The sequence below is a fragment of the Littorina saxatilis genome, linkage group LG2 (genome assembly GCF_037325665.1).
Source record: "Littorina saxatilis isolate snail1 linkage group LG2, US_GU_Lsax_2.0, whole genome shotgun sequence".
In the NCBI taxonomy this organism is placed as follows: domain Eukaryota; kingdom Metazoa; phylum Mollusca; class Gastropoda; order Littorinimorpha; family Littorinidae; genus Littorina; species Littorina saxatilis.
Window position 1 is genome coordinate 86,754,319 of NC_090246.1, and position 21,664 is coordinate 86,775,982.

The 21,664-nt window shown below is 42.2% G+C and overlaps 1 protein-coding gene across 1 annotated transcript; it reads left to right on the forward strand.

The window, feature by feature from the left end:
- The first annotated feature begins 776 nt into the window (after positions 1 to 776).
- On the forward strand, positions 777 to 20,999 carry LOC138960028 (solute carrier family 35 member F5-like). Its single transcript, XM_070331752.1, has 13 exons — positions 777 to 872; positions 5,192 to 5,965; positions 9,320 to 9,454; positions 9,991 to 10,047; positions 10,449 to 10,521; positions 10,966 to 11,025; positions 12,227 to 12,363; positions 13,159 to 13,328; positions 13,882 to 14,048; positions 14,906 to 15,065; positions 17,509 to 17,599; positions 18,842 to 18,996; positions 20,692 to 20,999. The coding sequence occupies exons 2-13, from the start codon at positions 5,861 to 5,863 to the stop codon at positions 20,747 to 20,749; spliced, it is 1,368 nt and encodes a 455-aa protein (XP_070187853.1). The 5' UTR covers positions 777 to 872; positions 5,192 to 5,860; the 3' UTR covers positions 20,750 to 20,999.
- Positions 21,000 to 21,664: the final 665 nt, after the last annotated feature.

Sequence of the window (21,664 nt, forward strand, 5' to 3'; positions counted from 1 at the left end):
GTTAAAATATTTAGTCAAAACTTGACTAAATATAAAAAATAGAGACAGAGAGCGAGAGAATTGAAGAGGGTCACAATGGGGGGGGGGGGGGGGGGGGGGGGGTCTGTGCACGTGCACGTTGAGGCCAAAAGTGCCATGCACGGTGATCCACGGTGCACGTTACGAAAAAGCTCCATGCACGGTGCACGCCGGACCTCTGTGCACGGTGCACGCTACGAGAATTTCCCCATTCCCATGCACGTTACGTCCAAAAAGCCCATTCCCGGTGCACGTGGTAAAGCATCGACCCCCTCATTGAATAGAATTGAATTGAATTTTTTTTTAGGGTGACATGCAAACATGCATTTTTTCATCCGGCCCTCGCCCATTGAAGGATAACTCAACAACTAGAAAAAATAGAAGTTAAGTTCACTACAGAGAGAGTGAGAGAGAGAAAGAGAGAGAGTGTGTCTGAGAGAGAGAGAATGAGAGAGAGAGAGAGAGAGAGGGAGGAGGGGGAGGGGGGTGGCAAGCGAAGGGAAGGGAAGTGATCTCGATTTTTGAGGAAAAAATTGCTCGTCTTGGGTTATCTTCCCAATATGACTTAGTTTGGCGAAAAGAACGTTCAATCAAAAACAAATTATTTTGTTTGGTGATACATTTTGTTATGTTTGAGTCTTTGTGTCTGTTTAATCCCTTGTTTTGTTTTGGTAACATGTTGCAAACTATTTGTTTTTAGCCAAAGAAAAATGTTTCTTTCGCCTGGTTGTTAAAAATGTTGGATGAAAGTGCACTTCCGGCAAGTGTCCAATGAATCAAAAATGACTATGCTGCAAGTGGAATTGCAGGATGTTTTGGGATTTAGATTACAATTAGATGGTTCTTGACTTCAGGTGATTTATAAATTGATGACATACATTTGTAATATATGTTCTTTTGGAGTAACAGTTTGTTATTCTCTGCATACCATTGAAATCGTCTGCTACAATTCCTGCACGTCACAAAAATATGGAACTGTGATTTTCAAGTTTGCTGGCTTGCACTAATGTCCAGTGCGTTATTACACTTTATAGGGTCACATTGTTTATGGGTTTACCGCGCACACGATGGAACACAACGTTTTTGTGTGTCTTACCTATCGACTTAAGAATATTGTGGCAGGTTTCACAGTATTGTGTTCAGCAATTTACTATTTACACACTCAAATTCTACAAAATAAATGTTGGCACACAATTCAAAGGACATGTTTTTCCAACAAAGTGAGTTTGTTACAACTAAAAACAGTAATTTTTTTTATAGTCCTGGTCCTTATTTATATCTAAAAACCAGGCGCAAAGCGGCATACCCTGAAAACGCAAAAAAAGCAATACGGTCATCCTATGCATGCATATACCTCATATAGCCAAAACCGTTGAAGATAGAAAGACATTTATTGAACAAAAAATATGCCCCACATCATTCTTAACAAGTTTTGTTCTTGTATGTATATCAAAATATTGATTCTCAAATGAATGGTTTGAAAAAATACGACTTCCGGCAGACCTAGACCGTTTTGAAGGGAAAAACCGTCTTTTTTTTCAAACCATTCCTTGGCCATCAATATTTTCATATACATGTAAGACCAAAACGTGTTAAGACTGGTGTTGTGCATCTAGTTTGTTCAATAAATGTCTTTCTATCTTCAATGGTTTTGGCTAGATGAGGTAACAAGAGAAGGATATGGGCATTGGAATTACGTCAACATTTCGAGCATTGTCACAGATGAAACATTTACTGCAGGGTGCTCCTGATTAACAAACCGAGCAAAACTGAAAATTATTGAAGAGAAGACATGTCTGAACAGTTTATAAAGAGACAAGTTTGCAATCATTTGTAAACACCATTATTGTATGGAGGAGTAACTGTTCCCCTACCCCCTAAGAAGGTATTTCTGTCCGTCAACCACGTGAGCGATCGCCACAAATCGAGGCATCACTCGCATTTCAGTTTGGACACACCGGCTGATTGCAAATGCACAGTACGTGTTTCGACACTGAAACGTGACGATTGAGCGTCAAAATAGTTTCTTAAAACAGTCGAAAATGGAGTTAAATGTGACTTCAACACTCAGTGGCGATCGTTAGAGTGGCGATTGTTACTAGACGGACACTAGAAAACCTCAGAAAATGTAATTACTTTGCGATTTTTTTAACTGAAAAACTGTTGCGGTCTTTTTCTGTCGAGCGCGAGCGTCAACGTAAAACAACGTGAGGTCACTTCCTCCCCAAACGGTTAGTTTTTGAATGAAAAGAAAAATGTGGCGATCGTTACATTGTTTAGACGGACAGGATCGCAACTTTGAAACTCGGGTCACCGTGCCTCGATCAAGGGCAAATTGACCTCGGCAACATTATAACTCACTTCAAGGGTGCACAAACTTGTATTTACAGTATACAAAATTAGGTAAACTTGTGTTTTTGTCCTGTGAAATCACAATTAGTTTCGATGCTCTTGATATCGCTATGCGGACGGACAGATCCGAATCCCCATACATTTTTTTTGCGGAGCTAGTATAAGTTAGAATTTGTGTTATGGATATCGATTGTTGTTGAAAAACAATCATTCCAATGTGTTCTGGCACTCTCAACCACAACAGCATTGATACTTGTGCATGTGTGTGTTGGAATTTAGTTCTTTGTTTAGTGATGCTGTGGCAAAAGTAAATTCATCCGTCCGTATTTTGACGATCGCCACCATTCACACGCACATAAATAAACACATTATAAAAAAATTCAACTTTTATTTTCAAAAAAGTATTTAAACAACAACTAGTTTGCATGTTAATACAACAAATACAGCAGATTCTCACAGATATGGATTTAAAAGACTAAGCAAATCTGAGACTATCAAAATAATACCATGAAACCTGCCACGTCACTTGCTGAGAGGTTTTCTTCTTCTTCTTCTTTCTTTAGACTGCCGCCTTCATCAAAGTGAAGATTCTGCAGACTTTGGAGAGAGTTGCGAAGATGATTTGCAGCTGGTGTTATTAGAACTGCCCGGGGGTTCAGTGGTAGCTAGTGGGGGGTAGAAATAGAGGAGGGAGGTGGGGAGGAACAGTGGCGGGGGGAGGGGTGGTGGGGGCGGGGAGGGGTGTCTAGATCCGGGATTTGAAGGCTTCCAGAGAGGGGCTGAGAGCGACCTCACCTGGGAGCGCGTTCCAGTCCACGATGGTGCGTGGAAAGAAGGACTTCTGGCGGTAGGTTGTGCGGCACAACGGTAGCTGGTAGGCAGCATCGTGAAGGAGTCTGGTGCTTTTGGCGGTGGGATTTGGGGTGGGTGTGTTGCGGGTGTTGATCGACAGCAAGCCATTGGTGTATTTGTACATGGTGATGAGGCGGGCTCTGCGGCGCCGATCTTGAAGTGTGGGCCACTGCAAGTGTTCCAACATGGCATCAACGCTCGAAGTCTTGCGGTGGCGATTTACAACCCATCGGGCTGCCCTGCGCTGCACAGCTTCGAGGCGATCCACGTCCTTGCAGGTGTACGGATCCCACACGGGACTCGCAAATTCCAGGGGAGAACGGACAAGGGCAAAGTAGGCTCTCTGCTTCACTTCCTGTGAGCCGACTCTTAGGTTGCGTCGGAGAAAGCCAAGCATCTGGTTTGCTTTGTTAGTGATGTTTAGGATGTGGATATCCCACCTCAGGTCGTGGGACAGGGTCACTCCGAGGTACTTTGCCTCGTTTACAGGGCTGAGGGTATGGCCGTGCAGTTGGTAAGAGCATGGCGTGGGGTTTCTTTTCCTGGACACCGGGAGAGTCTGGCACTTATCCGGGTGGAAGCTCATCAGCCACTTCTGCTCCCACTCAGCGAGGCGGTTCAGATCCTCTTGGAGGGCTTGCTTGTCACTGGCGGAGCTGATAGTTCTGTGGCAGAGAGTATCATCAGCAAACAGGCCGGAGGTGGAGGTGAGGCCCTCAGGCAGATCGTTTATGTAGAGTAAAAAGAGGGCGGGGCCAATTACGGACCCCTGTGGTACCCCGGACTCCACGGGAACGAGACTGGAGGTGGCGCCGTCAACCACGACTGCCTGCTGCCGGTCGGAGAGGAACCCCTTGATCCAGGCGTGCATCGTCCCGACGACGCCATAATGGTGAAGCTTGTGGAGAAGAAGTTCGTGGCAGACTCGGTCGAACGCTTTACTGAAGTCCATAATGAGGGCAGCTGTGAGCAGGGTTTCACTCAGAATCAGAATGACTATATAAACAATTTTGCCCTCCTGGACTGGTCACTGCTCGCACTGCTCTGCCCCCTGAACCACGCATGTGTAGCGAGTTGAGCCTTGGGTTTGCTGTGCAGTCTTTCTGCCGAAACCAGTACCACACCCATTGCTGTGCCCCTTGGTACGGCTCATCCTGACCAGCCTCGATCTGATGAAGGACGGTAAACTGGACACTGTAGATATAGCTTTTTGTGGACTAGGGCTTTCTTTAATGGTTAACTTGGCCCTTGGGTTATTTGTTCTGGTGTCTGTCGGACGTGGCTGGATTGGTTGAGAGCTGGGAAGTTTTGATTTTTTCTTCATTGATGTATGTCTTTGAAAAGGCTGTGCAGAACTGGTGACGTGGCTAGACTAAATCAGTAAATCTAGTAAATGGTGTTTTTAATTTTGGTCATACCAACACCAGCATCTTCAAGTTCAAAGCCTTTTTCTGTTAAACTAACAGACGCAGTAGAGTAAATTTATCATGTTTGCAGTCTAGCCGCTATAACTTATAACACTTGTAAAGACATGTTTTTGGTATCTTTCGCAGAAAAAATTTTGTATTAGAATTTAGAGAAGACAGAGTATATACAATCAATGAATCATGCAGTTAATTAGCAATTCATTCCGTACTGCAAGAAAACTAAGCTTTTGCATGAACTAACCTAATTTGGTTTTGAACACAAGATTTTACAAGTGTGCACCATGACATAAGCAGAATCAGTGATGATTGCAATAAATTAATTGTCTGAGGTAATTTGATAATTCACTGGTATTCTATTTCTAACAACAGCAATTATTGATCTAACCCCATGCATGACACTGACAGTGACACAGTGACAGATGGGGAACATGCTGAGGAAATTAGGTAATTAATTGTGGGCTTTATACATTCTGCACCTGTTACACTACAGATATGGTCCATATTGTTTCATAATATAATAATGTATTTTTCTTCTGTTTCAGAAGAATGTTGCAGAGAGCATATTAAACTTCACAACAGAGTCGCAGGAAGTCGAATCCATTTTTTAACCCAGAGTGCAACGGACAGACATCTATGTTCTAATTTCTAAATTCAAAATCACATGTGTGTTTTTTTAAGCAGATAAACAGTTTGAAAACAGAGTTAACAAAGAAATATCATGTAACTGTTCAAGCACAAGGTTCAGTGCATCTTTGAGGTTGGAGAAGTGATTTTGTCAATTGGGACTGCTTACAGATAAAACAAAGAAAAATATGCACGCAGGCATTGCTGCCTGGGTTTGTTTTGAAACAATCTCTGGAGCATAGATTCAGTATCATGGAGTTAGGTGCAGCAATTTGTTCATGCGGAGGGAGACCAAACCAGGCTGCGCGTGTGAACGTACTTTGTACAGTCTTAGACTATAGAGATGAATACGACTGTACCAAACCCTGGATGTAATGGTGATGCAACAGTAGTGATCAGTGACTGTATCATGAACAAGCCTTCTGCATACAAGAGGAAAGTGCCATTGATGTAACCAACTTGTCTTATGTCCAACATTTGAGCTTGTTTTGGTGCCATACATGTATGTTTGTAAGCATAGTGGCATAGCAGCAAAGTGGACAGTGGCATATGAACACGTTTAGACACCTCTGGACCTGACTTTCAACATGCTTGGTGTTAATGCGCTCAATCAAGCCCAGAGGTTGGCCCTGGGAGTCGTCGTCCTGCTGATTGTGGACATTATCTGGGTTGCATCTTCTGAACTTACTGAGGTTAGTCTTCCTGATTACTTTACAGTTGAGCATACACAATCATGGTACATTGGAACCCAGTCCCCCCTCCCCCCCCCCCTCTTTCCGACCTTAACAAAAAATCTGAAACAATCAGGTCTTTGAAGGTAGAGAGTATTTAAATGGTGGTAAAAGTACACTGAGAAAGGAGGGTGACAAAATGGTGGTAAAAGTACACTGAGAAAGGAGGGTGACAAAATGGTGGTAAAAGTACACTGAGAAAGGAGGGTGACAAAATGGTGGTAAAAGTACACTGAGAAAGGAGGGTGACAAAATGGTGGTAAAAGTACACTGAGAAAGGAGGGTGACAAAATGGTGGTAAAAGTACACTGAGAAAGAAGGGTGACAAAAAGGTGGTAAAAGTACACTGAGAAAGGAGGGTGACAAAATGGTGGTAAAAGTACACTGAGAAAGGAGGGTGACAAAATGGTGGTAAAAGTACACTGAGAAAGGAGGGTGACAAAATGGTGGTAAAAGTACACTGAGAAAGGAGGGTGACAAAATGGTGGTAAAAGTACACTGAGAAAGGAGGGTGACAAAATGGTGGTAAAAGTACACTGAGAAAGGAGGGTGACAAAATGGTGGTAAAAGTACACTGAGAAAGGAGGGTGACAAAATGGTGGTAAAAGTACACTGAGAAAGGAGGGTGACGAAATGGTGGTAAAAGTACACTGAGAAAGGAGGGTGACAAAATGGTGGTAAAAGTACACTGAGAAAGGAGGGTGACAAAATGGTGGTAAAAGTACACTGACAAAGGAGGGTGACAAAATGGTGGTGTGTGTGAAAGTACACTGAGAAAGGAGGGTGACAAAATGGTGGTAAAAGTACACTGAAAAAGGAGGGTGACAAAATGGTGGTAAAAGTACACTGAGAAAGGAGGGTGACAAAATGGTGGTAAAAGTACACTGACAAAGGAGGGTGACAAAATGGTGGTACATGTAAAAGTACACTGAGAAAGGAGGGTGACAAAATGGTGGTAAAAGTACAATGAGAAAGGAGGGTGACAAAATGGTGGTAAAAGTACACTGAGAAAGGAGGGTGACAAAATGGTGGTAAAAGTAGAGGGTGACAAAATGGTGGTAAAAGTAGAGGGTGACAAAATGGTGGTAAAAGTACACTGAGAAAGGAGGGTGACAAAATGGTGGTAAAAGTACACTGAGAAAGGAGGGTGACAAAATGGTGGTAAAAGTACACTGAGAAAGGAGGGTGACAAAATGGTGGTAAAAGTACACTGAGAAAGGAGGGTGACAAAATGGTGGTAAAAGTACACCGAGATTGTGAGAAAGGAGGGTGACAAAATGGTGGTAAAAGTACACTGAAAAAGGAGGGTGACAAAATGGTGGTAAAAGTACACTGAGAAAGGAGGGTGACAAAATGGTGGTAAAAGTACACTGAAAAAGGAGGGTGACAAAATGGTGGTAAAAGTACACTGAGAAAAGAGGGTGACAAAATGGTGGTAAAAGTACACTGAGAAAGGAGGGTGACAAAATGGAAGAAGTCTTAAATTCAGGGGTCTTAAGAGGGGAGTTCCACTGTGGAAGTAGAAGCAGACTGCAACACATTAGTGTGCGGGCCTCTACTCTTCGTCATCTACATCAACGACCTGCCGGAGGTGTGTTCCTGTCCCGTCCGCCTATTCGCCGACGATACGAAGGTCTACACTCGCAGCGACACAGAGGGGGGGCCAGAGGCACTACAGCATGACCTGGACAGTCTACAACAGTGGTCGGACAACTGGCTGCTCCGCTTCCACCCAGATAAGTGCCACGCCTTGAAGCTCGGCAACAAGAAGTCCGGGGCAAAGTACTTTATGAAGGGGAAGAGGGGAGGGGTGGATGTCAACATTGAGCTACAGGAGAGTGAGGTGGAGAAAGACTTGGGTGTGCACGTCGACAACAGACTGAGCTTCAAAGAACACGTCAGCATAGTCTCTGGAAAGGCCAACCAGATCGTGGGCGTCATCAGGAGAACTTTTGACTACCTGACGGAGGAAATGTTCATCCAACTATACAAGAGTCTGGTCCGACCCAAGCTGGAATACGGGCACTCAGTGTGGCAGCCACACCACAAGGCGCTATGTGCTGAAGTGGAGAACGTGCAACGCAGAGCGACCAAACTAATTCCAGGTCTGAAAGACGAGCCCTACTGTGAGAGGCTGAAAGCTCTGAAACTTCCAAGCCTGGAACACCGTCGCCTGCGGGGCGCGCGACATGATAGATACCTTCAAGTATGTGCACGGCATGTACGAAGCGGACAGACCCCACTTTGAGCCCATCAGCAGTAGAGACACTAGAGGCCACTCTCTGAAACTCAGCAAAGAACACTGTAGACTGAACGTACGAAGCAATTACTTCTCCCAGCGAGTAGTGAACACCTGGAACAGTTTGCCTGAAGAGGCAGTAACAGCGCCATCAGTCAACAGCTTTAAGACCAGGATAGACAATTTCTGGCGCCACAGTGCTTCTATGTACAACCCTACCTGCCTCGTTTAGATTGTAGAACAGCCCGCCACGCATGCTACAGTCTAGTAATAGGACCTATGTAAAGGCTACACAGCCTACCTCATAGTAAACTTCAAGTTCAAGTTCAAGTTGACCACTTTGTGACAAAAACAATAGGACATTTGTCCTCCTGCATGAAAAATGTATAGGACATTTGAAAAAAATATCCTCATATGTCCGATGTCCGACGTGGATGTGAGGCCCTGATGTGGCAGGTGGCCTGTCATAACAGGTATATTTTGGTAAAGTTGAATACAAAATGGACATCTGAACGTGTCCGTTCTTAAGAGGTTTATCGGCATGCAGAGGGGTCTCATGTCGCAGGTGCACTACTTTGAAAACAGGAATGCAGTGTAACAGTGACACTTGAAAATAAAATGTGTGTGTAAAATCTTGAACTTAATATTTTACAGCCACTACTGGTACTTAGTATGATTTAAACACTTGGCAGGGCTCCCCAAACTGTGCGTCCTATATATATGCACTAGAAGCCGAAAACGCATACTAGTAATTCGTGGAGGGGGTCTCAGTCTCATGACGCACTAAAACTGAAAACAACGGGTCCTAGGACACACTACATATATATATATATCCTATATCATGCGTACCATCAGTACTGTGTTCAGTATGAACCACCTTTTCTTCGGACTTTAATTTGTAGGGGGTCCAAGGACCCCTCTCAGTCTCAGTGCAATTTCTAGGTTGAGTGTCCGTGGGGAGGCCTGCTTTATGTCCGGGACAGTTCATGTGTGAGATGCTTTGAATGTTGTGATAAACTTTTGTTATTTTCTGTTCTGTTTTTCATAATAAAGTTTTTACTTGTTTGTTTTTCCAGTACATCTTCAAAAACAAGAAGTATGACAAACCGTTCTTCACCACCTACGTCAAGACTGTCATGTTCTCCATGTACCTCATTGGATTTATCATCTGGAGACCATGGAGGGAACAGTGTTGCAAGAAAAAAGATTGGGTAATGAACATTTTGTGATTTACTTTCAACATTCAGGCAGACATTGTCAGAAGCACACATGCAAAGAGATGTGTGAAAGCGTGCATGTGTGCACATACATGAACACACCTACACACACAAACATAATAAAATATGCACACATATATATATATATGCCAGTGCACTCGAACGCTCAATCACACGCTCACTCAAACATACTGACATACTAAAGAATATTTGCTCCATCAGTATCACTATAGCTGTAAATTTATAGAAAAAAAATCAGTTTCTGAAGTATTTAACCCAAATGTAAACATGCATCATATGATACTTGACAGTTGACACACTTCGATAAATAAATGCTTTGGAACATTTGATTTTTTGTCTCATTCTGAGACTCTAAACAGTGTTAGTTTCATTTGTAGGTGTGTGTATTTTTTATTTTTGTTAAGGGAGTGGTGGTCCAAAAATAATGTAGCATTAATGGATCAATATAGAATTAGTTTCATCATAATCACACATACATTGTTATGGACTGTCCATGTTTTGTGTGACAGAAAATGGTGGATGACGCTTGGTCTGGGTCTCCTCCCACGGAACCAGAAGCTCATTTGGTAAGTAACAGATAGAACTGGACCTGATTTAATTGACTGTGATCCAAGGATAAACCTGGCATATCTTTTCTCTGGCAAATTTGCAATAATGGATATTTTGGCAATATAAATTTAAAATTTTTTTTTTAAAAAATTCTAGAAAGTCTATGGCATCAACACCCCCTCCTCCTCCCCATCCCTCCCTTAACATAAATACATGTTGGTGTTTTGCTGACTGTTGAGGTCAAACGAAGTCTGTGCAGATTGAGTGTCAGTGTTCTCTTTATCATGGTGAAAAGCAGTGCAGGATCTAATGCTTCTGCCAAAGGATAGTTTCATTTAATGAAAGACTTTCTAAACCTCTGCTGATGGAAAACAATTCTGTAACTCAGTTGTAATTGCACATTTGTTTTTGGTTTCAGGGAGATTCCATCTATGTTCCTGTGAAATACGATATACATAGCCCGAGTGGAACAGATTCTGATGATGCAGGAAGTAAGCCGTCTTATTTAATTTGATTTTAATTTTGTCAAGAGAATTTGTTCGGTATGTGTCTTTAAGCATTCAAAGATAAAGCAGAGAGGTACATATTGAAAAAACAAAATCAAACAACAAATTTGATATACATGTCCTAACATTGGCAAGTTTGCAGTAATTTTATATTTTTCTCTAACTCAGGTTTTGTGTTGATGAGGATTTTAGTTGGTTGGCTGGTTCTTCGTCTTTGGCGTGGGTCAGGTTTCTTTAATTAATATTACGCTGACTGATGAGTGAGTATGTCACTCTGCAAGTGAATTTGCATATGTGTGTTTGTGTGTGTGTTGTGTGTGAGTGTGTGTGTGAGTGTGTGTGTGTGTGTTTGTCTGTGTGGTGTGTGTGTGTTTGTGTGTGTGTGTGAACCAGTGATTTACTGAGTCCTATGACCTTTTCCTTTTGTAGATGGAGGCAGTGGAAAGTCTGTTCGCTTCAGCAACCTGTCTGAAGTCAGGCAAATGTCAGGTAACATGATATGTGTGGAAGGCATTGGTGTATTGTGATCATCTTTAACGTAGATTTCAAATGCTGTTTTTGCATTGATGTACATAAAGCTCTATGTCAGACGTCTTTCTAATAGAATTCTGAAAGGTACAGATGAGATGCTTGGTCGATACAAAAACCTTTTTCGCTGTTTAATGTGCCGGTTTTGATGACCAATTGACTAGTCCAAGGTATTTTAGTTGTTGGCTGTTGTGACAACAGACACGTATTGGCAGCGATTTTTAAAACGGTGACGACTCTCCTTTGACAATGTGAGGCCCCTCTGATAAGACTATTAAGAAGACACCTTGCAAGACAGACACACCTTCTGTTGTCCTTTGACATGACCAATATATACAAGAGGCGAAGCCTTCAAGGCTCACGTAAGAAATCGACAAACAGTAACACAAACTCAATCACTCCGTCACACATACACACACACACACACACACACACACACACACACACACACACACACACACACACACACACACACACAGTAAGCATAGGTGAAACTGTGCAAGAAAGCGAGACCCTGGATCTGCCAAGTAGTCTCGGCCCGCTCACAATAACAATGACCGAGACTTTCAGTAATTCCTTTGCGTGACGTCTAACCCTCTTACGTCATAATGTGACGTCTTCAAATAGTTTCTATCACACACGTCAAACACTTTTGACCGAGACTGACGTAATCCATAGACTCGGAAATGTTAAAGTTTGTATCACACACACACACACACACGCACGCACGCACGCACGCACGCACAGACAGACAAAGTTTATCATCGCATAGGCTACACTTACGTGAGCCAAATATGTCATCACAGGGCACCTGCCATGTAGGGACACTTTTGTATAGTCTATTGACACTTTTGTATAGTCTATTGACACTTTTGTATAGTCTATTGACACTTTTGTATAGTCTATTGACACTTTTGTATAGTCAATTGACACTTTTGTATAGTCTATTGACACTTTTGTATAGTCTATTGACACTTTTGTATAGTCTATTGACACTTTTGCACAATCCAAAGGGTTTCCTTTCATCACAAATACCATGGTAACTTGAGTTTTTCTTCAGTTGTGTATGCAGCGAGATAACCCGATAATTTTATAGCAACTGCGACAGTACTGACACCTAGCGGAGGTTTCAAAGATGTTTAACTCTATGTGCCTATTTTAGACGACCTTGCAGAAGAAGCCATCATGTCGCGCCTGTCCTACCAAGCGTACTTGCGTGCGGAGGAGGAGAAGCAACGTCTCAACAACAGGCTGTCCATCAAACAGGTGGTCAAGCTGGCCATCTTCTTCTGTCTACTGGTCAGTTCATACACTGGAATCCTCTTTTATGACCTCAACAAATCTGAGAAAAGCAGGTCTAAAACGGAGATAGTCTTAAAATGGGGGTACATTTATGGAGGTTATGGACAGTAAGTCTGCGAAAACATGATCTTAAAGGTGGTCGTCTACATTTTTTCTTTTTTTCAATAATCTTATGGTTAGATTTTGTCAAAATTATGTCAAATGATGAATGAACCATGGGGAAAAAAGTTATAGAAAAAAAATTTATGTGAAAAAAGATTTTATTTATTTTTGGGTAGCGTGACTCACGCTTCCAATATTTTGTTTTCTGTTTGCTGAGAACATGTGCTTTGCCTAAAAATACTGACCAATCAAATTCATGTCACTATGTTTATAGCCACGCGCAAACAAGTGCAGCAACAGTTTGACACTGGAGCGCTGTCCACGCTTTTTTTTAAACGAACGAAATGCACGGGATTTGAGAGGAGTTTTGCGCTTGGCATTTTCCAAATAAAGATATCCTACTATGAGTACTACGCTGGAATACTACAATGAATTTTCAAACGGCTACACTGGCTTCGTCTTTCCTGATCGAAAGGGGGTGTATTGTTGATATTTGTAGATAATAGACTCTGCATTTTAATGATCAAATGACGATTTGGGTATAAAAATGTAGACAAGGACCTTTAAAAAGGGAGGGAGTCTTAAATTTGGATCTTAAAAGAGGGGGGGGGGGGGGGGGGGTTCCAGTTTATAGCAGACTTGTTGCTATCATGGCACTTAACCAACCAACCAAGCAACGTTTTCTTTCAGTGGTTCTTTGCGAACTACACGTACCAAGAGGCCCTGCTGCAGAGCGAGGCGGGCATTGTGAACGTCCTGTCGTCCACCTCGGGCCTCTTCACGCTCATCTGTGCTGCCATCTACCCCAGCGCACAGGGAGACAAATTCACCCTGTCAAAACTGGCTGCCGTTCTCATCAGGTAAGAGTCACGCTGATAAGTGTGAATAATTACAAGTACTTTTTGATAGCTGAAATTTAGAGCATCTGTTGTAATTAATCCAGTGTTATTCATTGCCTCTGAGGACAAAAGGTCAATTGGAACGTGATTTAAAATATGTATGGGTCCAAAATGTCCTGTCTTTGTCTGCTTGGGAGGAAACTTGATGGTCAGAAGATTTCGTACATGTCAAAACATTTGGACTGTTGACCTACCAGGGGTCACCCCAGTGCTTTAGATAAAAAAAAAAGTATATGTCAATGAACGAAGACCAAGGCCTGGGAACAACACTGGTTATTCAGGATAGATGGACAGATCGGCTACAGCCAGTCCGTTGCAGCTGAATTTGTATTCGTTGGCTACATGAGTAGTGGGAAGTTCAGTCCAAATAATAATTGTTGACAACAAAATGTATATGTTTGTGTACGTGCATTGAAATTGGATCTGTGGTGTGTTGTGTTGCAGCTTAGATGGCCATTAAAACCTGTCGCGCTGTAACCAGAGACTTATTGAGGTGTTCCATGTTATGTTGCAGTCTGGGTGGAGTGGTCATGGTGAGCATGTCAGACATGAAGCTGGAGGACTCTATACCAGCCGGTGCATTGTGGGGGCTGGCGAGCGCTATGCTGTATGCCTTTTACCTGGTGCTGGTGAGACGCAAGGTCAACCATGAAGACCGCATGGACATCCCCATGTTCTTTGGTGAGTCGGTCATTCCTATTCAGCTGCTTTGTTCAGGCTTGTTCCAGGGGTTTCTTTGTGAACTTGTGGTTTCAACTTTTCAGTTGATATGGTTATTGTCAGTATGTAATGGTTCTAGGAAGCTTTTCAGTAGGAATCAACATGAGATGATAAGGTAATTGTTTTAGGAACATTTTTTTTAAACAGGGTTGTAGGAGGAGCAAAGTTCTGCCTGAAGGTTGCTGAGTTTTGTGTGAAGATAAGTGGTACAGGCACACAAAAATGTGCTTCTTGGATAGTCTGTGTGTGTGTGTGTGTGTGTGTTTATATGCCTGTGTTGTAAGTTTAGTCACTATCATACCCCCCGCGGGTTAGGGGGAGTCCCATATTGGTTGGGACGAAAAAGAATTTACCCGATGCTACCCAGCATGTCGTAAGAGGCGACTAACGGTTCTGTTTCTCCTTTTACCCTTGTTAAGTGTTTCTTGTATAGAATATAGTCAATGTTTGTAAAGATTTTAGTCAAGCAGTATGTAAGAAATGTTAAGTCCTTTGTACTGGAAACTTGCATTCTCCCAGTAAGGTCATATATTGTACTACGTTGCAAGCCCCTGGAGCAATTTTTTGATTAGTGCTTTTGTGAACAAGAAACAATTAACAAGTGGCTCTATCCCATCTCCCCCCTTTCCCCTCTTTCCCCTATCCCATCTCCCCCCTTTCCCCTATCCCATCTCCCCCCTTTCCCTGTCGCGATATAACCTTGAATGGTTGAAAACGACGTAAAACACCAAATAAAGAAAGAAAGAAAGTCACTAGCATTTGATTTCCAATATACTGTAACCAGTCAATGAAACATTGTATGTATATTTGTTGTGCAGGTTTTGTAGGTTTTGTGTGCGCCATAGTGCTGTGGCCAGGTTTCTTCATCCTACACTACTCTAAGCATGAACCGTTTGAGTGGCCGGACAAGCATCAATGGCTTTTCATCATCATCAACGGTCTGATCGGCACAGTCCTCTCAGAAATTCTGTGGCTGTGGTAAGTGGATCTTATTATCACGTGAATCGGAGGGCTTGCCGCGATCATCTTTTTTGGAGGATAAAAGTCGCTTGTTCATTTCAATGCTTGGATTCTCTCAGGTGCAAAGAGATTGGTTGTGCATAATAGATGAATTCCGCAAATAACTCTGTCAGAATTTTATGAGTTGTGTTAGCTTTCCTTTTTATTCTCCTTCCTTTTCCATGGAAATTAACAAGGAGGCAAGCTACACGTGACATTTTAGGCTTGCCTCAGTGTTTTTATGGAAACAAGGGAAACAACTCTTCCACTACCCATATCAACTTATTTACCAACATCCTCTATTCTCGCTTACTCTTGTTGCACATTCCGTATGCATTTGAAGCGCTAACGTCCTTCCGTTTCTCAATCTCAGACCTTGTGAGTGGTCTGTGGTTTTAGGCAGCAATATGTTCTGACTATGAAGATGCACATTTCCAGTATTGGCGTTAGCCGGTAATTACCGGTATTTTACCGGTTACAAATAGAAAATACCGGAACAAAAATGGCTGCCGGTATGACCTATGGGTTGATTTTTGAACTACCGGTTTTTTTCGCTGGTTAAACAACTAAACTAGTACTCTGAGTTGGACTCTTACTGGTTCCAATGACCAGATTACCAGTTTTTTTTGGACAGTTTGCATCATAAAAGTTTGCGTACCGGTTTGAAAACATTCTAGCGCCATCACTGCATTTCTCCCCACCCACCACCTCCACGCTCCAATACCAGCAGTGACAATGAAGAAATGGGGAGTGCGTGTAGTGTCTGATAAATTGAGTAGCATCTATTTAGCAAATGGGTAGTCGTGGAGGGACTTGAAATTTGAACTGTAGCCAAAGTCAGTGTGCGAAAATAATTGATTAGTCCATATCAGTAAAGAAAGAAGTTCTTCTGACATCTGAGAAAGACAGTTATATTTGCATTAGGCTGATGTGAGTGTGTGTGTAGGTGTGTGCATGGTGTGCAAACATACGTGTGTGCATGCATGTGTATTGGTCTGTCTGGTCTGATGTTGGTCTCCTTTTTGAGTCACTTGAGAAAAAGTGACTCTATGTAATCGGTCAGTGTTAGTCTGTCCGGCCGGCCGGCCGGCCGTCCGGCCGGCCGTCCGTAGACACCACCTTAACGTTGGACTTTTCTCGGAAACTATCAAAGCGATCGGGCTCATATTTTGTTTAGTCGTGACCTCCAATGACCTCTACACTTTAACGATGGTTTCGTTGACCTTTGACCTTTTTCAAGGTCACAGGTCAGCGTCAAAGGAAAAATTAGACATTTTATATCTTTTCTCGGAAACTATCAAAGCGATCGGGCTCATATTTTGTTTAGTCGTGACCTCCAATGACCTCTACACTTTAACGATGGTTTCGTTGACCTTTGACCTTTTTCAAGGTCACAGGTCAGCGTCAAAGGAAAAATTAGACATTTTATATCTTTGACAAAGTTCATCGGATATGATTGAAACTTTGTAGGATTATTCTTTACATCAAAGTATTTACATCTGTAGCCTTTTACGAACGTTATCAGAAAAACAAGGGAGATAACTAGCCTTTTCTGTTCGGCAACACACAACTTAACGTTGGGCTTTTCTCGGAAACTATAAAAGTGACCGGGCTCAAATTTTATGTGAACGTGACTCATTGTGTTGTGAATAGCAATTTCTTCCTGTCCATCTGATGCCTCATATAATATTCAGAACTGCGAAAGTGACTCGATCGAGCGTTTGCTCTTCTTGTTAACAGAGAAAATGGTATGATTACTACAAGCATGGGTAAGGGAGCAGGTATAAGTTTTCTTTAGGCATTGGCTTTCAGGAAAGTGTCGACTGAATTTTATTGCTCTTGTTGTTCACAGGGCTTGTTTCCTGACGTCATTATAAGCATGGGGAAGGGAACACGTATACGTTTCTGTTAGGCATTGGCTTTCCAGAAAGTGTCGACTGAATTTCATTGCTCTTTTTGTTCACAGGGCTTGTTTCCTGACGTCATTATAAGCATGGGGAAGGGAACACGTATACGTTTCTGTTAGGCATTGGCTTTCCAGAAAGTGTCAACTGAATTTCATTGCTCTTGTTGTTCACAGGGCTTGTTTCCTGACGTCATTATAAGCATGGGGAAGGGAACGCGTATAAGTTTCTGTTAGGCATTGGCTTTCCAGAAAGTGTCAACTGAATTTCATTGCTCTTGTTGTTCACAGGGCTTGTTTCCTGACATCATTATAAGCATGGGGAAGGGAACACGTATACGTTTCTGTTAGGCATTGGCTTTCCAGAAAGTGTCAACTGAATTTCATTGCTCTTGTTGTTCACAGGGCTTGTTTCCTGACATCATTATAAGCATGGGGAAGGGAACACGTATACGTTTCTGTTAGGCATTGGCTTTCCAGAAAGTGTCAACTGAATTTCATTGCTCTCTTTGTTCACAGGGCTTGTTTCCTGACGTCATCTCTTGTGGCCACCATCGCTCTTAGTCTCACCATCCCCCTGACCATGGTCGCTGATATCGCCATCAGAAAGGTAACTCCTGTTGATTGTTGTAGCTGTTGACAGCCGCAAATGCAGTGTGTGTGTGTGTGTGTGTGTGTGTGTGTGTGTGTGTGTGTGTGTGTGTGTGTGTGTGTGATATTGCCATCAGAAGGGTAACTCTTGACATCCTCAAATGAAGTGTGTGTGTGATATCGCCATCAGAAAGGTAACTCCTGTTGATTGTTGTGGCTGTTGACAGCCGCAAATGCAGTGTGTTTTTGTGTGTGTGTGTGTGTGTGTGTGTGTGTGTGTGTGTGTGATATTGCCATCAGAAGGGTAACTCTTGACATCCTCAAATGAAGTGTGTGTGTGATATCGCCATCAGAAAGGTAACTCCTGTTGACATGTTGACTGTTGCAACTGTTGACAGCCTCAAATGAAAAGGGTTTGGAGGTGTGTTTGAGAACACAGGATGCGCTTTTCTCTTACAGTCTGTACCAAATTAGTTTTTTTAAACATTTACCTTCCAGTAATTTGTACTCAAGATTTTTGGTAAGTTACTTTCATATAGTCCTGTGAGGTTACCCCCATGGAAATTCGAGTTGCATTCGACCTTGGGATAGTGAGCTGTCATACAGTATGGCGCTACCCATTCGATGTTTCACTGTCAAGCATCTCGTTTGTTGCAGGTGGATTAATTATAGTTATACAGTATGGTGCTACCCATTTGATAATTCATTGTGAAGCATCTCGTTTGTTGCAGGTGTATTAATTATAATGTTATACAGTATGGTGCTACCCATTTCATGTTTCACTGTGAAGCATCTCGTTTGTTGCAGGTGGATTAATTATAGTTATACAGTATGGTGCTACCCATTTCATGATTGACTGTGAAGCATATAGTTTGTTGCAGGTGGATTAATTATAATGTTATACAGTATGGTGCTACCCATTTCATGATTGACTGTGAAGCATATAGTTTGTTGCAGGTGGATTAATTATAATGTTATACAGTATGGTGCTACCCATTTCATGTTTCACTGTGAAGCATCTCGTTTGTTGCAGGTGGATTAATTATAATGTTATACAGTATGGCGCTACCCATTTCATGATTGACTGTAAAGCATATCGTTTGTTGCAGGTGGATTAATTATAATGTTATACAGTATGGCGCTACCCATTTCATGATTGACTGTAAAGCATATCGTTTGTTGCAGGTGGATTAATTATAATGTTATACAGTATGGCGCTACCCATTTCATGATTGACTGTGAAGTATCTCGTTTGTTGCAGGTGGATTATTCGCTGTTGTTTTACCTGGGGTCGGTTCCCATCTTTATCTCCTTCTTCATCATCACCTTCCTGACACACTGGGAGAACTGGGACCCGGTCATGGTCGGCCTCAAGAAACTCCTGCACTGTATATGCAGACGCAGAATTGTACAAAGGTAAGTTTGCACCCTTGTCTATGTGATGTAATGTAATGTTAAGCCTATACATGTTTAAAAAAAAAAATAAATAAATAAATAAAAAATATTAAGTTTGCACTCAACTGGAGGGTTTTGGGTTTTGCATGTGGGTTAGAGAGAAGGTAGAGATCTTAAATTACTGTATTTTATGTCGAATCTGGAACCTTAATGTGAATCATCAAAAACTGCTCTTCATAAGTCCTGGAACTTAGTGGAAGTCGTATTGTCCGACAAACATGGGCCCAAGAACGTTCTGCATGGTTTATTTATTTTGCCCGACACATGGATAAAGCAAGTAGAGGCCGTGAAAGGTAGTTTTGGGGTTTTCAGAAAAACAGGCTGGTTGTTATCACCTGCATCAGGTGTGCTCATACTTTACTAACTGCATGTGAGCAGCATTACAAAAGATTAGATGCACACAAAAAAAGGTTACAACATAGCCTGGTTACTGTGACAGTATTGGACCCCCTCCTTCCATCTCTAGCCTCTCATGCTTCACTTGGTATGTGGGGTACATTAACTGCTGGCGCCTCTGGTTAAAACATTATACTTTGTTACAACCATGTGCAATGCCCAGGGAATATTTGTGTTTTGTTTTGGGTATTTGAGATACAATACATTCAAACTCATCACAATACAATGTGCTCATCACGTTGCTTACATTTACACACACACACACACACGCACGCACGTACACACGCAAACAGGCACACTCACACACACTCGCTGACACACACACGCACACACACACCATTTAAGTACAAAACATTGTATAAATGTAGAATAGTAAAGATGCTATACTGAGCATGATGATGGGTGATGCCTGTAGTACCAGGTGTGTCTAGGATAGTAAAGGTGCTATACTGAGCATGATGATGGGTGATGCCTGTAGTACCAGGTGTGTCTAGGATAGTAAAGGTGCTATACTGAGCATGATGATGGGTGATGCCTGTAGTACCAGGTGTGTCTAGGATAGTAAAGGTGCTATACTGAGCATGATGATGGGTGATGCCTGTAGTACCAGGTGTGTCTAGGATAGCAAAGGTGCTATACTTAGCATGATGATGGGTGATGCCTGTAGTACCAGGTGTGTTTAGGATAGTAAAGGTGCTATACTGAGCATGATGATGGGTGATGCCTGTAGTACCAGGTGTGTCTAGGATAGTAAAGGTGCTATACTGAGCATGATGATGGGTGATGCCTGTAGTACCAGGTGTGTCTAGGATAGTAAAGGTGCTATACTGAGCATGATGATGGGTGATGCCTGTAGTACCAGGTGTGTCTAGGATAGTAAAGGTGCTATACTGAGCATGATGATGGGTGATGCCTGTAGTACCAGGTGTGTCTAGGATGTAGTTAGAAAGTGGGTATGATGATAGACAAATTCCGAAAATAACTGTCAGGTTTGCATCGGTTCTGAAAGAGTGAATGCCCTTGCTTTTTAATCAGACAAACATTGGAGGGACCAATCACTATAGCGACGGGTGTGTGGGAAACACATGGACATAAGCATGTGCAAAGTTATTTGGCAGAGGAAAAGCAAGGGTATTCACTCTTTCACAACCAACAAACCCGACGGAGTTATTTCCATTTTTTTCTCGAAAATCATCTGTTTGGACCCAGTGCACAAAACTGTTCCAGTATTGATTCAATTTTAATGATGTGATGTTGCAGAATACGAGAACTGGACAGAGAACAGACAGCAAGCCTGATCAACAGTGATATGGCCTGAGTAAGACAAGTGTCTTTGCAACATCAAGTCACCTTTCAAGAGGTTTCTGCCCTACAGAGGTTGAATCCTGTGGACAGAGCCTTAGAAGCGTTATGCACTGAACCTTCAGTGTTTTTGAGAAGATAGACTATGGCTTCATAGGTTATGCAAAAGATGTATTAGCACACAATACTGTACAATATCACATAGTACAATACAGCACTGTACAGTACAATTACAACAGAATACCTTACAGCACTGTAACAATATAATACAAGAAGAGCAAACGCTCGATCGAGTCACTTTCGCAGTTCTGAATATTATATGAGGCATCAGATGGACAGGAAGAAATTGCTATTCACAACACAATGAGTCACGTTCACATAAAATTTGAGCCCGGTCACTTTTATAGTTTCCGAGAAAAGCCCAACGTTAAGTTGTGTGTTGCCGAACAGAAAAGGCTAGTTATCTCCCTTGTTTTTCTGATAACGTTCGTAAAAGGCTACAGATGTAAATACTTTGATGTAAAGAATAATCCTACAAAGTTTCAATCACATCCGATGAACTTTGTCAAAGATATAAAATGTCTAATTTTTCCTTTGACGCTGACCTGTGACCTTGAAAAAGGTCAAAGGTCAACGAAACCATCGTTAAAGTGTAGAGGTCATTGGAGGTCACGACTAAACAAAATATGAGCCCGATCGCTTTGATAGTTTCCGAGAAAAGTCCAACGTTAAGGTGGTGTCTACGGACGGCCGGCCGGACGGCCGGCCGGCCGGACAGACTAACACTGACCGATTACATAGAGTCACTTTTTCTCAAGTGACTCAAAAATACAAATACTACTTTATTGTTTGATTGTGGGTACAAACAGAATTTTTTTTTTAGCTCATCAAGACGAGCTACAAGGCCTCAGCAGAGTTGCACCCCTGGTGC

Coding starts and splice junctions, on each gene's coding strand:
- LOC138960028 (XM_070331752.1), top strand. CDS start 5,861: ATGCTTGGTGTTAATGCGCTCAATCAAGCCCAGAGGTTGGCCCTGGGA. Junction 5,966..9,319: donor CATCTTCTGAACTTACTGAG/GTTAGTCTTCCT, acceptor TTGTTTTTCCAG/TACATCTTCAAAAACAAGAA. Junction 17,600..18,841: donor CTGATATCGCCATCAGAAAG/GTAACTCCTGTT, acceptor CGTTTGTTGCAG/GTGGATTATTCGCTGTTGTT.